The 20,356-nt window shown below is 31.0% G+C and overlaps 1 protein-coding gene across 3 annotated transcripts in view; it reads right to left on the reverse strand.

The window, feature by feature from the left end:
- Positions 1-20,356, reverse strand: part of LOC136986356 (fas-associated death domain protein-like) — a 23,567-nt gene continuing 3,211 nt past the window's right edge. Inside the window, exons 1-5 of one of the 3 annotated variants that reach the window (XM_067283874.1) lie at positions 19,736-19,805; positions 19,550-19,596; positions 8,287-8,730; positions 8,134-8,175; positions 1-330 (exon numbers count right to left, since the gene is read on the reverse strand). In XM_067283874.1, coding sequence (XP_067139975.1) covers positions 50-330; positions 8,134-8,175; positions 8,287-8,707 — 744 coding nt within the window. In that variant the 5' untranslated portion in view covers positions 8,708-8,730; positions 19,550-19,596; positions 19,736-19,805 and the 3' untranslated portion in view covers positions 1-49. Of the gene's footprint in view, positions 331-8,133; positions 8,176-8,286; positions 8,731-14,638; positions 14,726-19,549; positions 19,597-19,735; positions 19,806-20,356 lie in introns of those variants that run through there. The other 2 variants (XM_067283875.1, XM_067283873.1) reach the window with 2 other exon arrangements.

The raw sequence follows: 20,356 nt of genomic DNA on the forward strand, positions 1-20,356 counted from the left end.
CAAAAATTATGCAGATTCATTTTTAATAAATATATACACGACGAGAATTTCATGATAAATATTCTTCTTGAATTTTATCAGCTAAATCATCTTGATAAATTATTTTATTTCGAAGATTTTCTATCAAAATTTCAATAAGATCATCCGATTTTTTCTTTCTGTTTTTCGATTTCCATATCTGGAGTATTTCCATTGCAGCTTTCTCGTCTTCATTTTGAAATTTCCTCTTAATATTTGAAATTTCGCTCTCTTTTATCTTGAGACAAACGGCTAAATGTCTCCAATTCATTCCAACTTCTCTGCTTACTTCAGAAATTGCTCTGTCTAGTTCTGTAAACAAGAAAGAAAGAAAAAAAAAATTATTAAAGATATGAACATACATTATTTCAAAACAATAATCAATCATTTTACTTTTTTTCATATTTGCTAGTTTTTGTTTATATATATTTCTTTTTAATTTTACAAAATTTATTTTATCCACAAGTCAAAACATACTGGTAATAGCTGATGAAATACAGATAGATTAGGATTAAAAGTACTCAGACAGCGAATACAGTATCTATGTTAAGTAAAGACAGTTAGTAAAGCCACGTAAATTAAAACTTCTGCTACGTCCATAAAGTCCATGTGTAATTTTAAAAATTTATAACTTTATTAGTATTTATGATAGAAAAAAAATCTGTAAAAAGTATTAGAAAGCTTATGCCTAGTTTTAAGTAAAATTTATTTAGTAACTCTTCAACACAATAATTTAACAAGTTTTCAAAACTTTAAAAATACTTCTTTTTCAGAATTACATGTGACCAATGGCTTCAACTGATGAAAAAGAAAACTGTTATAATGAATGCTTGTGCACATATGTTCTAAGCAATAGAGCTTGAGAGCCAATACATTTGCTAATATAATGTTGCCATCTAGCCAACAAATACAATAATAATCCAAAATTTAGATTTAAATATGACAAAAAGTGCTAAGTAGTTAACAATCTTACAATGCAATAGCATAAATAAGTCCTATGTGTAATAAGACTTACTTATTAAATCTAAAATTGTAAAAGATGTAAAAATTAATATTAGCTCATTTAATATGGCTTTGCAAAATTTAAAGAACTGCTTAAGAACTTGGTCTTTAGGTCAGTAACAAAAATTTGATGAATAGCACCTGTGTATTCTTTACATTTCTATTATACATACCACATACATAAGTCAACATTTCACTGTAATAGTTTTAATATTCTTATTATCAGCAGTGTATCTTTATTTAAATTGTGAGAGAAAAACTTAATACAATTTTTTAAAAATTGGGAAAAACATGCCTTTAAGTCTAAAATACCCCAAAAGCATACATTAACCAAGTGTTTCTCAAACTTCACCTTTTTGTAGACCCCTATAATAATAAAAAAATTTTTGGCAAACCCCTAGAGTAGAATATAATTAAAAAACATATAAAATATTAATAAGTGTTTCTTAAAATAATGTCTTGTTTTAAACATTTTTATTTAATTTAAATAATTTTATATGTTTTTAATTTAAAATTTAATGTGTGTTTTAATAAAAGTAAATATTATGAGAAACATTTTTTTTAAATTTGAACAATATACTATGCTTCTTTTTTCTTTCATGAACTCAAGAATCCAATCAATGCATTTTCAGATTCACAGGGATCTATCACCCACATATTGTTAAGTTCTGTTAAATCTGATAAGTTATGAGATAAACTTGATCATATCCATGTTTGAGATAAATTATCTCAAAAACCTATACATGAAAACTTCTACTGTTCAGTACTAAATACTGTACAAAAATTTTCAGTGTTTTTAGATGATGCTTTCAATGATATCAGACAAAAAAAGCAGTTAAATATCTCAAAATAGATAGATGAGAAAAGGCAGTGCAATGGACTATCTGCCAAGGTGGGATGCCCCCAACAAGGACTTTTTATAGGAAACTGACCTTATTTAGATGTTAGATAAGTGAAGAAACCCAGAAAACTCCATGTGGCTAGCCCATTGGTGAGATGCAAACCTACAACCATCTACCAGTGTTTTATCCACTCAGCTATTAAGCATGTGCTGTTATCATCATAGGATAGATATACAGTCAAACCTCAGGTTATGAACAAAATCTTGAACGCCATATTTGCTCCGGTTACCATACAATAACTTGGTTTCCAAAAGCTACTTTACAATTTAAATAATTTCATTAAAATATAATTTTTTGAAATTACTTGAAATTTTAAAACAGAAGCTGGTTTGGGCCCTGGTAATTAATACTGGTTTCCTTATGTGCTTAGCCCATTAATTTATTTTACAATAAACTAGTTTCTGCATTGGATAGACCTTATGTTCCTTCAGTATCTTAATTTTTTCTCAATTTTTGAATGAACAGATTTATATATTTAATATGACAATCAAGAAAATAGCCAATATGAAAATATATGATTAATTTGTGAGAAAGACATCATTAATAGTGAGAGTATTTATTAAAAAATGGATAATCTGGGATTATTCAGTTCTACAAAATTGATCTCTTACTATTTAACTTATATACTTAACCTAATACTTATTTGAATTTTTTTTTTTTTTTTTTAATGTTAAACACAGCTTTAGATTATCATATGTCTGTGGATAATGTTAAAATAAAAAATCAGAATTGAGAAAAAGTTAATTTATAAAATGACGATGACATAAGATGTCTTTAGATCAAAGGTTAATATCTTACTGTTCTGATTATTTTTAGATCTTACAATCTTAGAACCTAATATGCTCCTTTACTTAATGGAATAGATAAATGTTTACTAAATTTTATAAATGTACCAATTAATCATTTGCTAATTGTTAATTATACTAATCAGTTCCTCCACTGATTAACCATCAAGTGATAATTAATTCTCTAACAAGCAATTACTTATTGTGACATTGTCACAATGCCGGGTTGCAATTTTTAATCATACTTTTAATTTAACTTATATATGCTCTCCACCTCAAATTAGTAGTGGCTTGCCCCTGTACATTATGCTTTTCCTTAAACAATAGAGTCATGCCAGTAATCTATCTAATACCTGTCAGACGAAAATTTTTGAACTGAAATAACATGACTTTTGGTTTGCATTGGAAGTTCACATATTGGGTCTTCCTGCCCAAGGTTTCCATATCTGGTCTTTCTTTCATCTATCTAACTTTGTTCTCGAGATTAAGGAAAGACAGACAGTGGACAAATGACAGTGGGAATTTATAGGTCTACAATTTTTTCAAATTGCAGCCCAATAATCAAAGTAATCAGTAAATAATCAGTCCATTGGAAAAACACTATTACAGGTATACCTCATCTTATGTCAGTAATTAGTTCCAGGAGAGGCGATGTAAGTCAAATTTACTTGTGTAGTTACGACGTAAGTCGTAGTTTTGACTTATGTCGCAACTAAATGCCAATAATGGAGGAAACGCCAATAATGAGCACTTAAAGACCGCTAAATAAGATGACAACACAGAAACACAGATGTTTTCATGTTTTGTTCTCTAGGATTTATGATGATTATATTAACATTTACTGTAAATGTACATATTTTAATATGATTTTATGTGCTTTCAATGCTTTTCTAGTGATATTACAACTTCAATGTTTGTGGCAGATGGATCTAAAGTCGAATAAACTGACTTAAACTTGATTTTTATTTTTCCATATACTTTTTTGACAAACTACGTATAATCGGGAACAACGTAACTCGAGAGCAACGTAACTTGAGGTATACCTGCACTTTTAAATTAACATTAAAAAATAATAATGTTTAAAGAAACAATAACTTTATTAATAAGGATAATTCAGAATAATCTTGGTGACATATCCAGATATGTTAGCAACTTCTAGCCTTTTGTATCTATTTTCAAACTGAAAATGTTCTAGTTTGTTACTAATAAATTTTCAGAAATATGTTCAATGAATGAGTTTCAATCTTAGTTACAGCCAATTATCATATCTGACCAATTAATTTTTAGCACCATCTGTCTACATTTGAAAGAAATTTTGTGTTTTTAAACAAGTAGATTATAATTGCATTGCTAATTAATAGTTCTTAACTATATTGCACTTGAAAGAATGTCTGATGTTAGAAGTAATTGAGACATAAGTCAATTAATTTATTAATAATTAATGAAAAAAGGTAACCACAAGAAATAATAGTCATTGCATCTAATTGCTCAGAATGATGACATTCATCATGATATCATCACTATAAAACTACCAAGAAAGTATATAATCCATATTAAAACAGATGTTAAACTACTAAAAAAAATTTTTTAGAAATTAAATTTTTTAAGATATTTTAAAAATACTGACTACAATTAGTTAATGATTAATTGTATAATTAGATAATTATATGCCAATTAATTATCTAGCTTGATAATCATCCCATCATTACTGAATTTCTAATATAAATATCTAAGATTTTAAATTAATAATTGGACAGTTAATAAGTATACTTTTACTAATAATGATGACAAAAATTTATATACTGTATAATGCAAAGAAATGTTTTCTTAAAAGTCAAGTGTTTCATTAAATATGGTTCATGTAAGATTAAATAATATTTAAAAGAACTTTATAATAATGTCAAAATTAAAGTCAAATGATTGCTGAATTATTTTGAGCTATATCACTATTATTAATTAAATGCTAAGTTACCAAGTTTTATTTATTTATTTTTTTTAACTCTTTCCACCCTATGGGCACTAAGAGGGCCTCTTATAGCAAGCCCATTATGGGTTCAGCCAGGCACATAATGGGGTGGCCAAGTGGTGAGGGACAGGGCCAACACATCCAGTTGGACCACTCCTCAAAAAATTCCTGGGAGTTTTCAACCAGTCCGAATTCAATCCTAGGTCCTCCAGAGAGGTAGGCTATCAACTTGACCACTTAGCCATCCAGCTGTCTAAAAGTTACAGAGTTATAGTAATTATAGTAACTGAGTATGTAATATCTACATAAGTGACCAAGTATGGCTATATTTAAATTAATAGGTTCTGGAAGAACAAATCAAATAAAGGTCCAGATAGCATAACTGGCAATGCAACCACACAGTAAGCAGGAGTTGTGGGTTCAAGTCCCATTGTGAGTCTATTCTTTTCTTCCAGATCCTTCTAAATTAATTATTAAAATATTAGTTTAATTACAATTATTAAATTTAGCAAAAGATAGTGCCTAACACCTGCCTGTAGTGTCAAATTACTTAGCATTTAATTATTAACAGTAACTTTAATATATCCCAATACAATCTGGCAATTGTTTAACTTTAATCAGATATTTATGGATGTTTTTATTCCTAAAGAAAAGTGTATAGTTTTGGATTCTATCAAGAGAGACAAAAACTTTCATCTAAACCATTTTTTAATAAAATGTATCCATTGAAAGTTATAGACAATTCAAGCTTTCAGTTGATTCAAATTGTTGTCCAAATGTAACTAATGGCAATGTAATAATTACACTATTTTGTTAATTTTATTAATTGTTCAAATTGTTAACTATTCATTTGTAAACATTTGTTTATTTTTTACAAACTGTCTAACTCTGTACAACATTCTAGTGGCACTAGGTTTCACATATTCTCTATTTCATATCTTCTATCATAGGTATTAGGACAATGATGGGGACATCAAATGCTTTTCATAGTTAATTATATAATTATGGGTGGGATTTTGATTCGAAACAATTCAAAGCTCTACCTGTTCATGACTTTTAATATACACATTATAAAAAAATGCCTTAGATGGAAGTTTTTCTTTTTCTTTAGAATTCAAAAATACTTTTTTGAAGGATTTAATTTGAAATTTCACAGTTGTTCCATATCACCATGAAAGGAGACAAGTAGCAATATAATTTTATCATTGTTACAAAACTCCTACATAATAATAAACAAAAGAAGACATTTTACATCAGTTAAGTAATTTTCAAGTTTTCAGCTCTGAACACTTTACATGGTACAGTACATCTCCTGCAGTTAAGTAATTTTCAAGTTTTCAGCTCTGAACACTTTACATGGTACAGTACATCTCTGCGTGTGTGTGTATGTATACACACACACACACACCTCTTGACCAAATTGTTCAAACTATATCATAAATTCTAATAAAAAAAAGTGTAGTCTTTCAAAGATAAATATAAAAATTGAAGTTATTGCCTGTTCAGAGATAAACTGCAAAAAATTTCATGCTTTACCTATTGTTTCATTTTACTTTCCCAGCTGTCATGTATATAACACTGGAAAGTATTGAGTTGTGTCGAATTTGACCCTCTAGGTTTTTAGCAAATTGACATTTTGAAACCCTCTAAATCTAAAAAAGTAAAAACTTCTGTGTGTGTGTGTGTGTTTTTATGTTTAATATTTCAAGATGGGGTAAAGATTAAGAAATATTTTTTGGCATAATAACTTGTATATAAAGAGCATTGGTGCTATTAAATTTAGCTGGTTAAAGTTTGAGGAAATGGGGAGATAGAGATGGATCATGTGTCATATTTCAAATGGGATCAGACTTAATGAAAATTTAAATCATTATTGGCATTTACAATATTTTTAAAAACTCATCTCTACTCTCAAAATTAAGCATTTTGTTTATTATTATAATTGATACAAAAGCTATTTTTAAAATAAAATCTCATAACAAATGTTACAACATACAATTTTAAACTTTGCTAATGTGTTTTATAAACATTTTTTTACCAAGAAAACTATTCAATTTGTTGCTGGATTCTTTTTAAAGGAAAATGAATTAATGATTTGATATCAACAATATTAATAATCTGATTATATTGCACTATTATTGATGATACAAGTCTGCCAATTATCATCTTTGATAATAACACCAATGATAAGATGTCATATGACCGATATCTACCAATATCCAAACGTAGCATTTAATTTTATATTAAATGCTATGTTTAAATGCTAATATAAAATTAAATGCTACCTTCCGGTATTTATGATAAAATTAATCTAAAAAATATGCTAAGATATAACTGGTACAGATTAATAACTTTTGAATAAAAACCTATGTTTTTGACTAATTATATAGCATTTTCCAAGTTTGATGTAGAAAGTTTAAATAATCAAACAATAAAAAATTAAATAAATTTGGCATAGAAAAGAGACAGCAAATATTAAATAAAATTGAACAAAGTCATAAAATTAGAAACAAATCCCAGTAGTACATATATTAAAATTTTTATCCAATATATGTATACAAAAAATTATATAGAATAAGAAGACATTATTTAATGGGAAATTTATAAGAGGTTTCTAATATTTTTTTTAAAGCCATTTTGGCAATTGAAATGGTCTTTATATATATATACTATATATATATGACAAATTTCTACATGTTATAATCTTTCTTTATAGACATAATAAGCATAAAATTCAAAAGCAATTTTACATATAATTTAATACATATAATAATACTTGTTTCTTAATGACAAAGTTTGTTTCACATAAAATGAATTATGTCATTGGCTTGCTTACTTAGCTGTTTGCAAAGAAAATGAGCCCAGTAAATACACATTTAAAATGTCTCATTCTATATGTATACTTTTTGCATTACTAAAATTTCTCATTATTTTTTCTATTTTTATTTTATGAATAAAACTTATTTAATACTTTCTTATTTATTTCTTTAATTAATTAATGTTATACTATTTGATTGTTTAAAATTTCTAGTTGGGAAAGCTAAAGATAAATATGTAATTAAATAAAAGCTTTTATTTGTATTATAAAGTCAATACTAGAATAAAAGGTAATAATATGAGATTAAATAATGTTGTTTCTATGGAAGATTTTCCCATAGAAAGAGCATTAAATAATCTCAAGGATAATTAATTAAGATATTATGTAATTTGGAAAGGTAGGCAGTTGTCATGTCATGTTAAATTAGAAATACATAAATTAATTCGGAATAGTCTGTGAGAAAAGATGAATTTGAGCATGACTCAAACCCACAACTCCTGCTTACCATACAGATGCATATCTTAATAATTAGTCATACTGTAGTCCAATAAGAATCTACTGTTATTATTTGATTATTAATATATTTCAGGTTTGGTTTTACATGTAAATTATAGCATATAAATTACATTGTGATCTACTTACTAGATGTAGTCTGCTCATATCCTTTTACTTCCTCAGGGCCACCTGAAATAAACATTGCATGCTTTATTTGCTATCACATGTACTATATGTTTAAGTTTAAATAATTTTGTAAAATATTTTTGACATTAAAGTATTCATACTAATAAAACTTACCAGCTGAATTGAAAATATTGTTTAATGAAGGTGCAGTTGGTGTGTGAGGAACAAATTCAAGATTTTCTTCATTTGTTTCTTCCATATTATCTTTTCTACACTTTTTGCATTTTTCAGTGGTAGGATACTGTTTTTTATAAAATGAAATATGATTTTCCTCGTCACTGATACTATTTACTTCTTTATAATGCAAAAGATATTTCAGTATTTTTTGTAAAACAGTCAAATTATCCTCATTGATTAAATCTCTTTCTTCTAAAATATTATACAAATCTTTCACACTTTTTATATTGTCTAATGTCCTCTTTGATTCCACTTGTAATTCAAATTTGTTTTTGAATTTAACAGCACTAATATTTCCAATGTTTTTTAAAATATTTTCTTTTAACTCAATGTACATTTGTTCTTTTTCATCATCCATTGAAACTTGTCATAAATTTTTTTCTGAAAACAAAAATAATAATAGTGGTACTTATATTACTATTAATAAAAGTATTTAAAATTTTAAGTTAGTTTATTTTAAATATTTAAACAAGTTTTAAATTGTACACTGAGAATTTTATTATAAAAATAGCATGTTCTATCTTAATTTCAAGTTAAGATAGAACATGTAGCAATTTTAAGCAGCCAAATAACATAGAAAATAAAGCAAGTTTATAGTGATAATCTCTTTTCTTTATTACTACAAGTTTAAATTTATTTTTGAATAATAATTAAATTTAATATATAACAATCTTATAAATGAATAAGAAATTTTGTTTCTAGGTTTGTAAGTTTGCATGAGTACATTCATTTGTGGCTATCTGTGTGAGGCTTGATTTACAATGTTGTCAAATTTTGTCTTCTTTTCTCTAGACTTTTTCAGAAAACTCATCTTTTTTTATTTATTTATATACTTTCCTATAAAGACATTCTATTGTATTTTATAGAAAAGTTTAAGAAAGCCCAAATATTTCTTTCAAATAGCCATAAGTTCATTTTAGCAAACAAATCTGTGATGTTTGATGTTTGGTGATAGATTGGCCTACAGACCAATCTATCACCAAAAACAATAAAACATCTTTAACTTCACATTCAGTTACTTCCATTTTGTAAATAATTAAATTGTTTTACTAATTTACTATTAAATACAGGTGATGTAAATATCGTGTGCAACTACAGTAGCCAACTCCTAATCCCAGCCATGTAAAAAGAAAAAAACTCAAAATGATTGCCAGATTAGATCAGGCTACATTACTGCTACTATTAATAATTAAATGATAAATAATTTGGTCTAGAGGTAGGCATTAGGCATTATCTCTTATTAAATATAATAATTATAATTAAATTAATATTTATTTATTAATTAATTTAGAAGGTTCTGGAAGAAAAGAATTGGCCTAATGTGGGACTCAAACCCACAAATGCCATTTACTATGAATATGTGTTATCAGTTACACTACACAAACCATCCAATCTTTGCTTCCAGAGCTATTAATTTAGATATAACCATACTAATTACTCACAGCTTCAATTAGGAACAATTCAACAGTGACTATAGTCCATGGCCTATAATTGTTAATAGTAACAGTAATAAAGCCCAATCTAATCTGGCTTTAACATATAACTATTGTGCTTACAGATGTTTATAATTGTAAAAAAAGTAAAATTTAAAAAAACAATAAAAATGATTTTTTTTCCTATGTACAAGGTTTCTTTATTAGAAACATTTGTTCATCTTGTTGCAAGTATAAGAAGCTATAGAAGACATATTAAAGTTAACTTGAATAGCAAATTCAGATTTTAGTAATTCTAGGCACAGTCAGTTCCTGTCATCTCCCCACACTGACTATACAATAAAAATAAAGCATGTTTTATTCTTTAGAAAAATCACAATATAGTAGATGCTTGCTAATATGACCATTCCTTGCAGGAGAGTGCTGGATTTCTAAGTGTATATAGGCATAAGTCAATAAATAATAAAATAAAAAATTGAAATAAACAAAAATAAAATTTAATCTATTACATTTACTTAGGGAGAAGGCTAACTGAAAATAGACAACATTAAAGTGATAAGAACAAGAGCAGCCAAAGAGTCTGCTAATCTCAAAACTTTGGACAAAATTTGGAAAAGTCAAAACATAACAATAAAAACAAAGTTAAAAATTCTCGATACAGGCATTCTTAGTGGCATATTCTATGGCTGTGAGGCATGGGTTTTTCACAAAGAAGCCAGAAGAAAACTAGAAGTCTTAGAATGAAAATTCTATAAGAAGCTACTCAGATTAGATTGGAATAATATGGTTGCTAAGGACAGTCTATGAGTCCAACCAGATAAAAATACTATTTCAAAGGGTCATTCAGAGGAAATTCAGTCTCTTTGGTCATATCTGTAGAATGAGGCAAGAAAGCAACTAAAACCGTAATTCTTGAAATCATGGAGGAGACAAATAAAAAAGGCAGGTGACAAAGGAAATGGATGAGTGATGTGAAGCAAGGAGGTCGCCAGCCAATGGGCCAGGGGGGGCAAGATGATATAAATTGATAGAGGATATGAATTGTATGTAGGTAAAATAAAAATGATTCATAAATTTTAAGAAGCTTAAGAAGATTATTTTAATTAAAACATAATCTTTTTGAGTTTTTCGTGCGGGAATTATAAATCGGGCAATAAATGACTTAGCATTTAAATAATTTTTTTCGCATGTCTAGGGAGGGGCAACTGCCCCTCTGCCCCCCTCTGGCGACGCCCTTGATGTGAAGGAATGGTGCAACAGTAGTATTTAAAAGCTGGTTCATTGTGCCCTTGACAGAAAGGGAAAAGGATAATGAAAATGGCATCAGAATTCCAATGGGTATTAGTCTCATGATAGTGATAACGATGATTAAATTAAATTTTGTTTGTATGTATTTTAGAATTACAATGTATAAAATACCTGCTGACAAGAGACAAAAAGATCCAAAATACAAGAAAGTATTAAATGCAGGTTAAAATAAATAAAGTTTTCTTTAAACCTATAGACTAACAAAATCTCTCATTTTTGCAACCAGAGGTTACATCAGTGCAATAAATTCTATTAAAAGATTATAATCATAATAAAGTAATAATCATCAGAAAATGACAAAAAGCATTAATTAACAAGATAATAAAAATTATATGAACTAATATAATACGATCATTTGGTTTTGGTTAAAAATATTTAGGGAGAAAAATTTTTATCTCTAAATGTAAATCCTGTTACAGAAATATAATTATATTTTGCTACTAGAAATGTAAAATTATTTTATATTTCTAGTAACAACATACCTTTATTAATAAATAATAAAAGAATTAACAATACATGGTATATATTTTCATAGCTATAAGAACAGCATTATTGCAATTTATGCATTACCACACCATTTATCCGATTGCCATGAAACTTTGGGAAGTTGTTTAATACATTCCCGCGAAGGTTTGTGGCATATGTGAAGATCACCATTTCCCCCTTTCAAAAATATATTTATATATGGATTAAGGCTTTTATGTCCAACAGATGGCGCTAACTTCAGACGACCTAAGTTTGCTTTTTTGTGAGGCATTATGCTTTTCTGTGAGAATGGACCTAAGCAGATCATTTTCTACCTATCTATATAAATAAAATACAACGTTTGTTTGTTCCTACCGATTCCTTTGAAATTTTGACACAACGTTGCATTCGAATATGCACGTGTTTTTATATAATATACATGTCGAAATTCTCCCTACGGGGGGGAGATGGAAGGGATTAAGGCTTACCGTGAAGAACTCGGCTTCTATTTATACTATTTTACATGCGGTTTTTTGCGTTTTTAATTGCGTTTTAATAGGTGACGTCAACAGAATATACACTAAAAAGGGATTTTTCGATATTCCCCAGCGAGGAAAGGGACAGGATTAAGGCTTACTGTGAAGAACTCGGCTTCTATTTATACTGTTTTACATGCGGTTTTTTTGCGTTTTTAATTGCGTTTTAATAGGTGACGTCAACAGAATATACACTAAAAAGGGATTTTTTGAAATTCCCCCCACGGGAGAAGTGTTACACATTTATCTATATATATAAAAATGAATGTATGTCTGTGTGTGTGTGTGTGTGTTTGTCCTTCATGCACTACCACACCATTTATCCGATTGCCACGAAACTTCGGGAAGTTGTTTAATACACTCCCGCGAAGGTTTCTGGCACATGTAAAGACCACCATTTCCCCCCTTTCAAAAATATATTTATATATGGATTAAGGCTTTTATGTCCAACAGATGGCGCTAACTTCCGACGACCTAAGTTTGCTTTTCTGTGAGGCATTATGCTTCTCTGTGAGAATGGACTAAAGCAGATCATTTTCTATCTATCTATATAAATAAAATATAACGTTTGTTTGTTCCTACCGATTCCTTTGAAATTTTGACACAACGTTGCATTCAAATACACACGTGTTTTTATATAATATACATGTCGAAATTCCCCCCTGGGGGGTGAGATGGACAGGATTATGGCTTACTGTGAAGAACTTGGCTTCTGTTATACTATTTTAGATGCGGTTTTTTGGGTTTTTAATTGCGTTTTAATAGGGTACGTCAACAGAATATACACTAAAAAGGAATTTTTCGATATTCCCCAGCGGGGAGAGGGACGGGATTAAGGTTTACTGTGAAGAACTCTGCTTTTATTATACTATTTTAAACGCGTTTTTGATTGTGTTTTAATAGGGTATGTCAAGAGAATGTACTGTACAGTTTCAGTTCAGAAAATGACAAAAAGCATTAATTAACAAGATAATAAAAATTATATGAACTAATATAATACGATCATTTGGTTTTGGTTAAAAATATTTAGGGAGAAAAATTTTTATCTCTAAATGTAAATCCTGTTACAGAAATATAATTATATTTTGCTACTAGAAATGTAAAATTATTTTATATTTCTAGTAACAACATACCTTTATTAATAAATAATAAAAGAATTAACAATACATGGTATATATTTTCATAGCTATAAGAACAGCATTATTGCAAATATTATGAATGTTAAAATACTGCTTATTTAAAGTTTCCAATTAAAAATTCCACAATTTTAACTTAATATATAACTTCAGAATTTATATTTCTTCAAATTTCTTAATGTTACACAACCATAAAATTTATTAATTAAAAACAATTAACAATATATCATCAATATTGTAAAATCAAGTTCCTGTTTTAACTTTACTACTATGAAGAAAACTTTAGTCTTTCCTATACTTTTCCAGTTGTAGATTAGCAGTGTTCAGCTTCTTCCTTGAGGTTCACTTCAAATATATATATAATGCATCATGCATGCTCAACAATTTCCATCATACATTCATGATTTTTGCACAATATTACATAAGATGGGTGTACTATAGATTACCACCTATAGAATTTTAGGTCTTTGATTATATATCTGAACTCAGGGGACTGAGACGAGTTCAACGGTACCCTATTTTTGGACCGGAGACGAAAAATAAAAAGGTTATCATACTTTTTTAATGCTCTCATGAAGCCGGCATCATAGTTGCTAGTACTGCCATCTTGCGGTAAAGTCTGCAAACCATGACGTCGGACTACGGTCATCACCAGTAGGGTTAACACACGATACGAGAGTGGAGAGAGCGACGCGACTTCCGATCATCGCGCGATTGACATTTCAGATAATGTTACTTATGGCAGCGAACATGGCGGCCGTTCCCACTGTTCGTGCTCCCGACTGACCTCCCAGAGGGGAGCTGCCGGCAGGCCGCCATGTGCTAAACGTCACTAGTTATTGATTCATGGTAGTTCTAGAACAAAGTAAAAAAAAGGGGGAAACGTCTACTAAAGGCAGTGGAGAGAGCGACGCGACTCCCTATCATCGCGCGATCACTGGAAAAAAGTATGATAACTTTCTTATTTTTCGTTTCCGGTCCAAAAATAGGGTATCGTTGAACTCGTCTCGGTCTCCTAAGTTCAGATATATACTTAAAGACCCGAAATTTCATAGGTGGTAATCTATAGTATCCCCCATAAGATATTTCATTTAAATAATAAAATTTTATAAATATCAAAAATTACTATTATTAGAAATTTCATACTCTTTTGCTATTTTGTATACTAATTTTTAAGTTCCATAAATAGCATTTTTTCCTACATATCAGTACAAGATGGCAGACATACATTGGAGAATTTTTCAAGATGAAAAACTATAAAATGAATATCAGGATATTGAAGAGAATACAGTGGGGGGAAATCAATGTTAAGAATATATAGGAAGGGCATATATATGTATATATATATGTCCTCCTTTTGTATCTACAACTTAATTAGAATACCTGTTAGGAATGTTATAACGTTACTAACCTTCTAAACTATGTGGTAAGGAAGAAACATAAGCGAATTTTATCTAGATTTACTTTCCAGTCACAGCTGAGAATTGGTTCTGTTTTCGTTTATCAAAGATCAATGTTGCCAGATTTGGCGATATTTGTGACGATTTTTTTTTTTTTTTAATCTGGTGATTTTCTTATGACTTAAGTTGTAATTCATTTAAAGAATTTAAATGATTTAAATTTTTTTATTATATTTAATTATTATAAGTTTATTATAAGTCAAGGTGATTTCGAACTTTTTCTTAAAACCAGGGATGAAGTCAGGCCGTGTCGAACTAGACGATAGGTCCGAATCCTTAAGGATCCCGTAAATCAATTTGTAAACTTTTATTTCTTTATATTTATATTTAAATGGATAGCGAATAAAGTGAATATGGTTGCAGTATAATAAATTCTGTTTTTTTTTTTTTTTTTAAATATAATAAATAAAATTATTTTCCCGACAGCGGCTTAGCGAACATAACTGGCGCCCGGGGCACGACACTTTATTGGCGCTCCCCTCCCTCTCCAGAAACACATATAGTTTGTCTTGGAGACCATTTTGGCGCCCCTCTGCGAGTGGCGCCCGGTGCATGATACACCCCCTTGCACTCCCTACGCCACTGTTTCCCGACCCCCATCGTGATTTCACCGAGTGGCCGAGCGGTCAGGGTGGCAGCCTACCGCTCTGGAGGACCCGAAATCAAATTCGAACGGATCGAAAAAATTCCAAGGAATTTTCCGGGGGATGGACCGTCCGGATATATCAAGCCCGTTCCTTACCACCCGGCCGCCCCATTGTGGGCCTGGCCGAACCCGTAATGGGCTTGCTAAAAGAGGCCCTTTTAGTGCCCACAGGGCGGAGAGAGTTTTAAAAAACCTTAACCTTATCATAATTTTATAAATAAAAGTTACGGGTTTTATCGTCTGGTCACTCGTTCTTCAGCTCTGTCCGAATGTGTGTTTTTAGTTGTGGAGACACTTAAAAAAACCTCATAAGAACATAAATCAGTGATGGGATTCAACAGGATCGCACATCGGTTCTTGAAATTTCCTTAGTTTGACTAACCGTTGCTTGAAACACTATTTAATTAATGGACCAGCTTGACATTTTATGAAAATTATAAATTGATCCTTTTCATAATGTTAAGTTTAAATTTAATTTCGAAACGCGATGCGCTTGAAAGTTTGGCGTGTGTCGGGTCGTGAATTGCGGCTTAACGACGCAACCGATAAATCCGACGGGGTGAAATGCTTCCGGGTCGGAACGGTGGACGTAATCCAGAGGTGAGTTATTGATCAGATTTGATCTTCACTTGAAGCAAGTGCTTGTAGTGTAGCGGTTATCACATTTACCTAACACGCGGAAGGTCCCAGGTGGCATTCACAAGAAGAATTTTTATACGTTTCACAAATTTTTCCTGGCATGCACAAGAAAAATTTTTATACGTTTCACAAATTTTTGCGTGAATCTGCGTTCGTCATTCCGTAGATGGCCCTTTTAAATTTTTGAACAAATTCGCCGAAACGCACCTCGCTTTCCTGCAAAACACCTCCGTGCTTTCTTAAAGTGGCTCGAATTGGTTAGAACTGCGCGCCGGACACTGAATCGACGATTGCTCGCTATGATGATAGCAGAATAGCTCAAAAAGTAAAGGCGAAAGCCATGCGCTCAGCCCAACTAATTGGCCGATAGAGAAAGGCAATTTAAAAAAAAATTTACCACGTTGCCCAGGTGAGGCGCGAACTCACAACCCCAGCATAATTCACAAGAACTGCTTACAAGTAACGCGCGCTAACAATTGCACCACTGGAAACCGCGCTTTTCCGAACATGTTAACAATTACCAACATTCTCGCTTGTGAATGTCGAACCCGAACAACGCTCGCGATAAACCAACTGGTAATTAACTTTTCAAGTAGCATCCGTGTATTTTGTGCGTTTCGCTTTCGGGCGAAACGCAATTTAACAATCGACAAAATAGGCCCCTAGTTGACTTGGGCCTTTTTTTTTTAAACTCTTTCCGCCCTGTGGGCACTAAGAGGGCCTCTTTTAGAAAGCCCATTATGGGTTCGGCCAGGCCCACAATGGGGCGACCGGGTGGTGAGGGACGGGGCCCGACATATCCGAACGGACCACCCCCCGAAAAATTCCTGGGGATTATTCGACCCGTTCGGATTCGATCCCGGGTCCCCCAGAGCGGTAGGCTGCCACCTTGACCGCTCGGCCATCCGGCCGTTGACTTGGGCCCTATGAGGCAGTCCATAAATTACGTCCGCATTTTTCTCGAAATTTTTACTCCCCCTCCCCTATTGTCCCAGTTTCTCCAAGTTCCCGTAACTCCCCTCCTCTTCGGACATGCAACAAAACTCAATCCCCCTCACAACCTTTATCATTTTATGAATAATAAAATGCATAAACTGTATAAAATTTAATGAAATAAAACGGACGTCCATTGAAATTCAACCCTTTCCCTCCCCTTTGTCCGACTTGTCTTAAGAAACAAAATTTGGCACAGTAGCGTGTGTATAAAGGGCATTAATGCTATTAAATTCTAGTTCTTTATTAAAGGTCGACAGGGTAGAGATATAGAAGGGGTCACGTGTCATATCTCCAGTGTGGACGGACTTAATGAATATTTTACTCGTTATTAGCATTCACAATCTTATAATATAATCGAGATGGGTTAATAATAATAATGATAAGCTCAGAGTTCAAACGGTTAAAAGTTGAAATTTGGTACACAGTTAGGATACATCGTAAGAATGTACAGTTCACTAAGAAGGAATTTTTCGAAATTCCTCTCGCGGGGGAAGAGGGAGAGGGTTAAGGATTACCCCGAAGAACTCCGTTTCTACCGTACTATTTTAGATGCTGTATTTGGCGTTTTTGTGAAAAATCGAACATACTTTTAGATCCATCTAAAAATTCCCTAGTCTCGGAAGAGAGAGGGCCTAATTCTTGCACCCAGTGAAAACGGGTAAAATCGGCTATAATCTAAATATCTTAATCTTTGTTATCGTTACTTTTTGCGTGAGCAACATATGGCTCATCTGCTAGTTCCTTTTTTTTTTTTTTTTTTTTTTTTTTTTTTTTTTTTTATAAAACTCGTCTCTACCCTCAAAATTAAGCTTGAGTTCTAATATGAGAACAGACAAAAAAGGAAATCTTACAGAATTTGAAGATGATATTTATTATGCACTGGAAAAAATAAATCACATTGACCACTCTTCGAGTTTGGATGTTAAAACGGCAATACTGCACTATCCAGACATTATCCAAAATATAACATTGATTGTCACCAACCAAGTTTCAGTAGAGCATTTATTTTCCGCTCTTAAAATTATTAAATATGATTTAAGAGCTTCAGTGAATGCTGACTTAATAGAACTGATTTTTTTTATAAAGAGTAATTTAGTTTATAACAGAGATAAAAAATAATAAATTAATCAACATGGCAAAATAAATAACCTGTTTTTTACCAGTCTAAGTGTTATATTTCTCATTCTTGACTTAGTTTAATGTATCTGTATACTTATATATTACCCAATATACTAGTATATTATGTATACAACATTTTTATTAAACTAATTTGTTTGTATAAAAATGTATTTACTGTTTTTATTCATACACGCTTACCAAATACCAATGCCATCATCAAACGAGTCAATAAATGTGAACTTATATATTCGGTAGATGTGTCAAATTTTAATGTTTAATTAATTTTTTAAAATCGTTTTATTTTGTATTTTTTTAAAAATAATCAGAATCGTCGTCATTATTACTTTCCCGGCTTTTATACAGTATAGGCCTATAACAAAGGAAAAGAATGACGATCAGTCAAAAAATGACTTTCCCAGATTTTTACTCTTTTGGACTCGGGAAGCCTCGAAACGTAGAGAAGTCAAACGGATGTTAGAATTGTACTAAGCGATTTAGTTCAACCATTTCAAGCTTAATAACTCATGTGTTAAACCATCCGACTCCGATTCAAAATCGTGCCTCCCATACAGTCGTACATACAGAAAAAAACCGAATCTTTTGCATATCTCGACATTTCGAGGTGCCCTGAGTCCAAAAATGCAAAAAATTGGGGTGGGATCATTTTTTGAACGATCGCTACACTTTTCCTCTGTTATATATAACAGGGGTGGGCAAGCAAGAGTTCAATGAGAGCCGCAATGTAGGTTTTGCAAAATGCATGGGAACCGCAGTTCTGTATTGTCGTGGCGGATAGTATGGTAAGGCGAGCGATTTTATTATATAATATAAATATAATATAAAACAAATATTGAATATTTTTAATAAACATATTTTCACTAAATTATAAAAATAAAATTGTAAAAAAATAATAAAAAACAGAAATTAACACTTTCAGCAAGAGTCGCATGTAACTCAAAAAGAGCCGCATTTGCCCATGTCTGATATATAACAACAGAAAAGTAAAAATTATCGTATTGACTCTTTACTTAGAGGAATATTTTAGCTTTGGAATAAAAAAGTTTCTACGTTCTATCTTTATTACAACTATATTTATTGATGCTAATATTTCGAGGTTACGTGCAGTGCCATAACTAGGCAGGTGCAACAGGTGCACCCGCACAGGGCCCACTTGGAAGGGGGCCTAAAATGCATGTATTTCTTTTATTAATTTCCCAAACCTAATTAGTTAAGGGGCCTAAATGCAAATTCTTGCACAGGGCACAGGAATGGCTAGTTACGGCACTGGTTACGTGATAACGTCAGAATTTTCGGGCCTCCTTTGTTAACAAGTCCGCTCCTATTCGGAATTGAATCGTAAGAAAAAGCCGGAGTCGTGTAAAAATCTACCGACTCCACAACTCTGCATAAAAGACAAGTTGAAGACTAGAATTTTATAAAATAAATTACAATAATTCCTTACCTGATTTCTCCTAGCTTCTTCCATTATGATGCGCGGAATATAGGATGCTACGAAAGTAAAGAATTTTCAATGGAATGCTCTTTGAATATATGATAAATATTATTTCTTCATATATCCACAGTTTCTTAGTGCGGAAATTATTTTCTATCTTTTTATAATATGAATAAAAACTGTTAATTTTCTAACAATGTTGAAGTACATACGCCACACACACCTACGAAAGCTTAAAGAGTTCCTCCGGATTGATCCTCACTCAGAAAATCCTTTATTGAATGAAGGCTATCAAATGCAGCTATTTATAAGGAAAGTTACACGGAGCAAAACGAAACGAAAACCGAAACTGGGAATTAATCGATCAGAATTTTTAGATCGAAACTGAAAATGGAACAGTTAAAACTGATAAAAATAATAAATCATATTAATTAAATTATTGAGTTACAAATTAATTTAATAATAACAAAGAAGCATTTTAACGAGTTTTACATAAAGCGGATGAAGCCTAAAGATAATGTCGACTTGGTCAAGACACTTTGTTATATTTTTGAAGTGCAAAAAGGACGAAGTAAGAAGACATTTTTATCCCTTTTTTGCGTTTTTTTTCTATTTTTTTTAATATGAACTTGAATTTGCTTTATTGATTTTGAGGCATTTATCAAATTTTAACAGATAATAAAGTTTATCCGGATTTGATGAAACCGCATTCAATTCAGATAAACGAGCATTTATTTATTGTGACATCGTCATAACGCCGGGCTGCAATTTTTAAAATATATACAGTACTATTCACCTCAAATAGTGTCCTGCCCT

The sequence above is a fragment of the Centruroides vittatus genome, unplaced genomic scaffold, assembly GCF_030686945.1.
Source record: "Centruroides vittatus isolate TY-2023 unplaced genomic scaffold, ASM3068694v2 scaffold_1015, whole genome shotgun sequence".
Lineage (NCBI taxonomy): Eukaryota > Metazoa > Arthropoda > Arachnida > Scorpiones > Buthidae > Centruroides > Centruroides vittatus.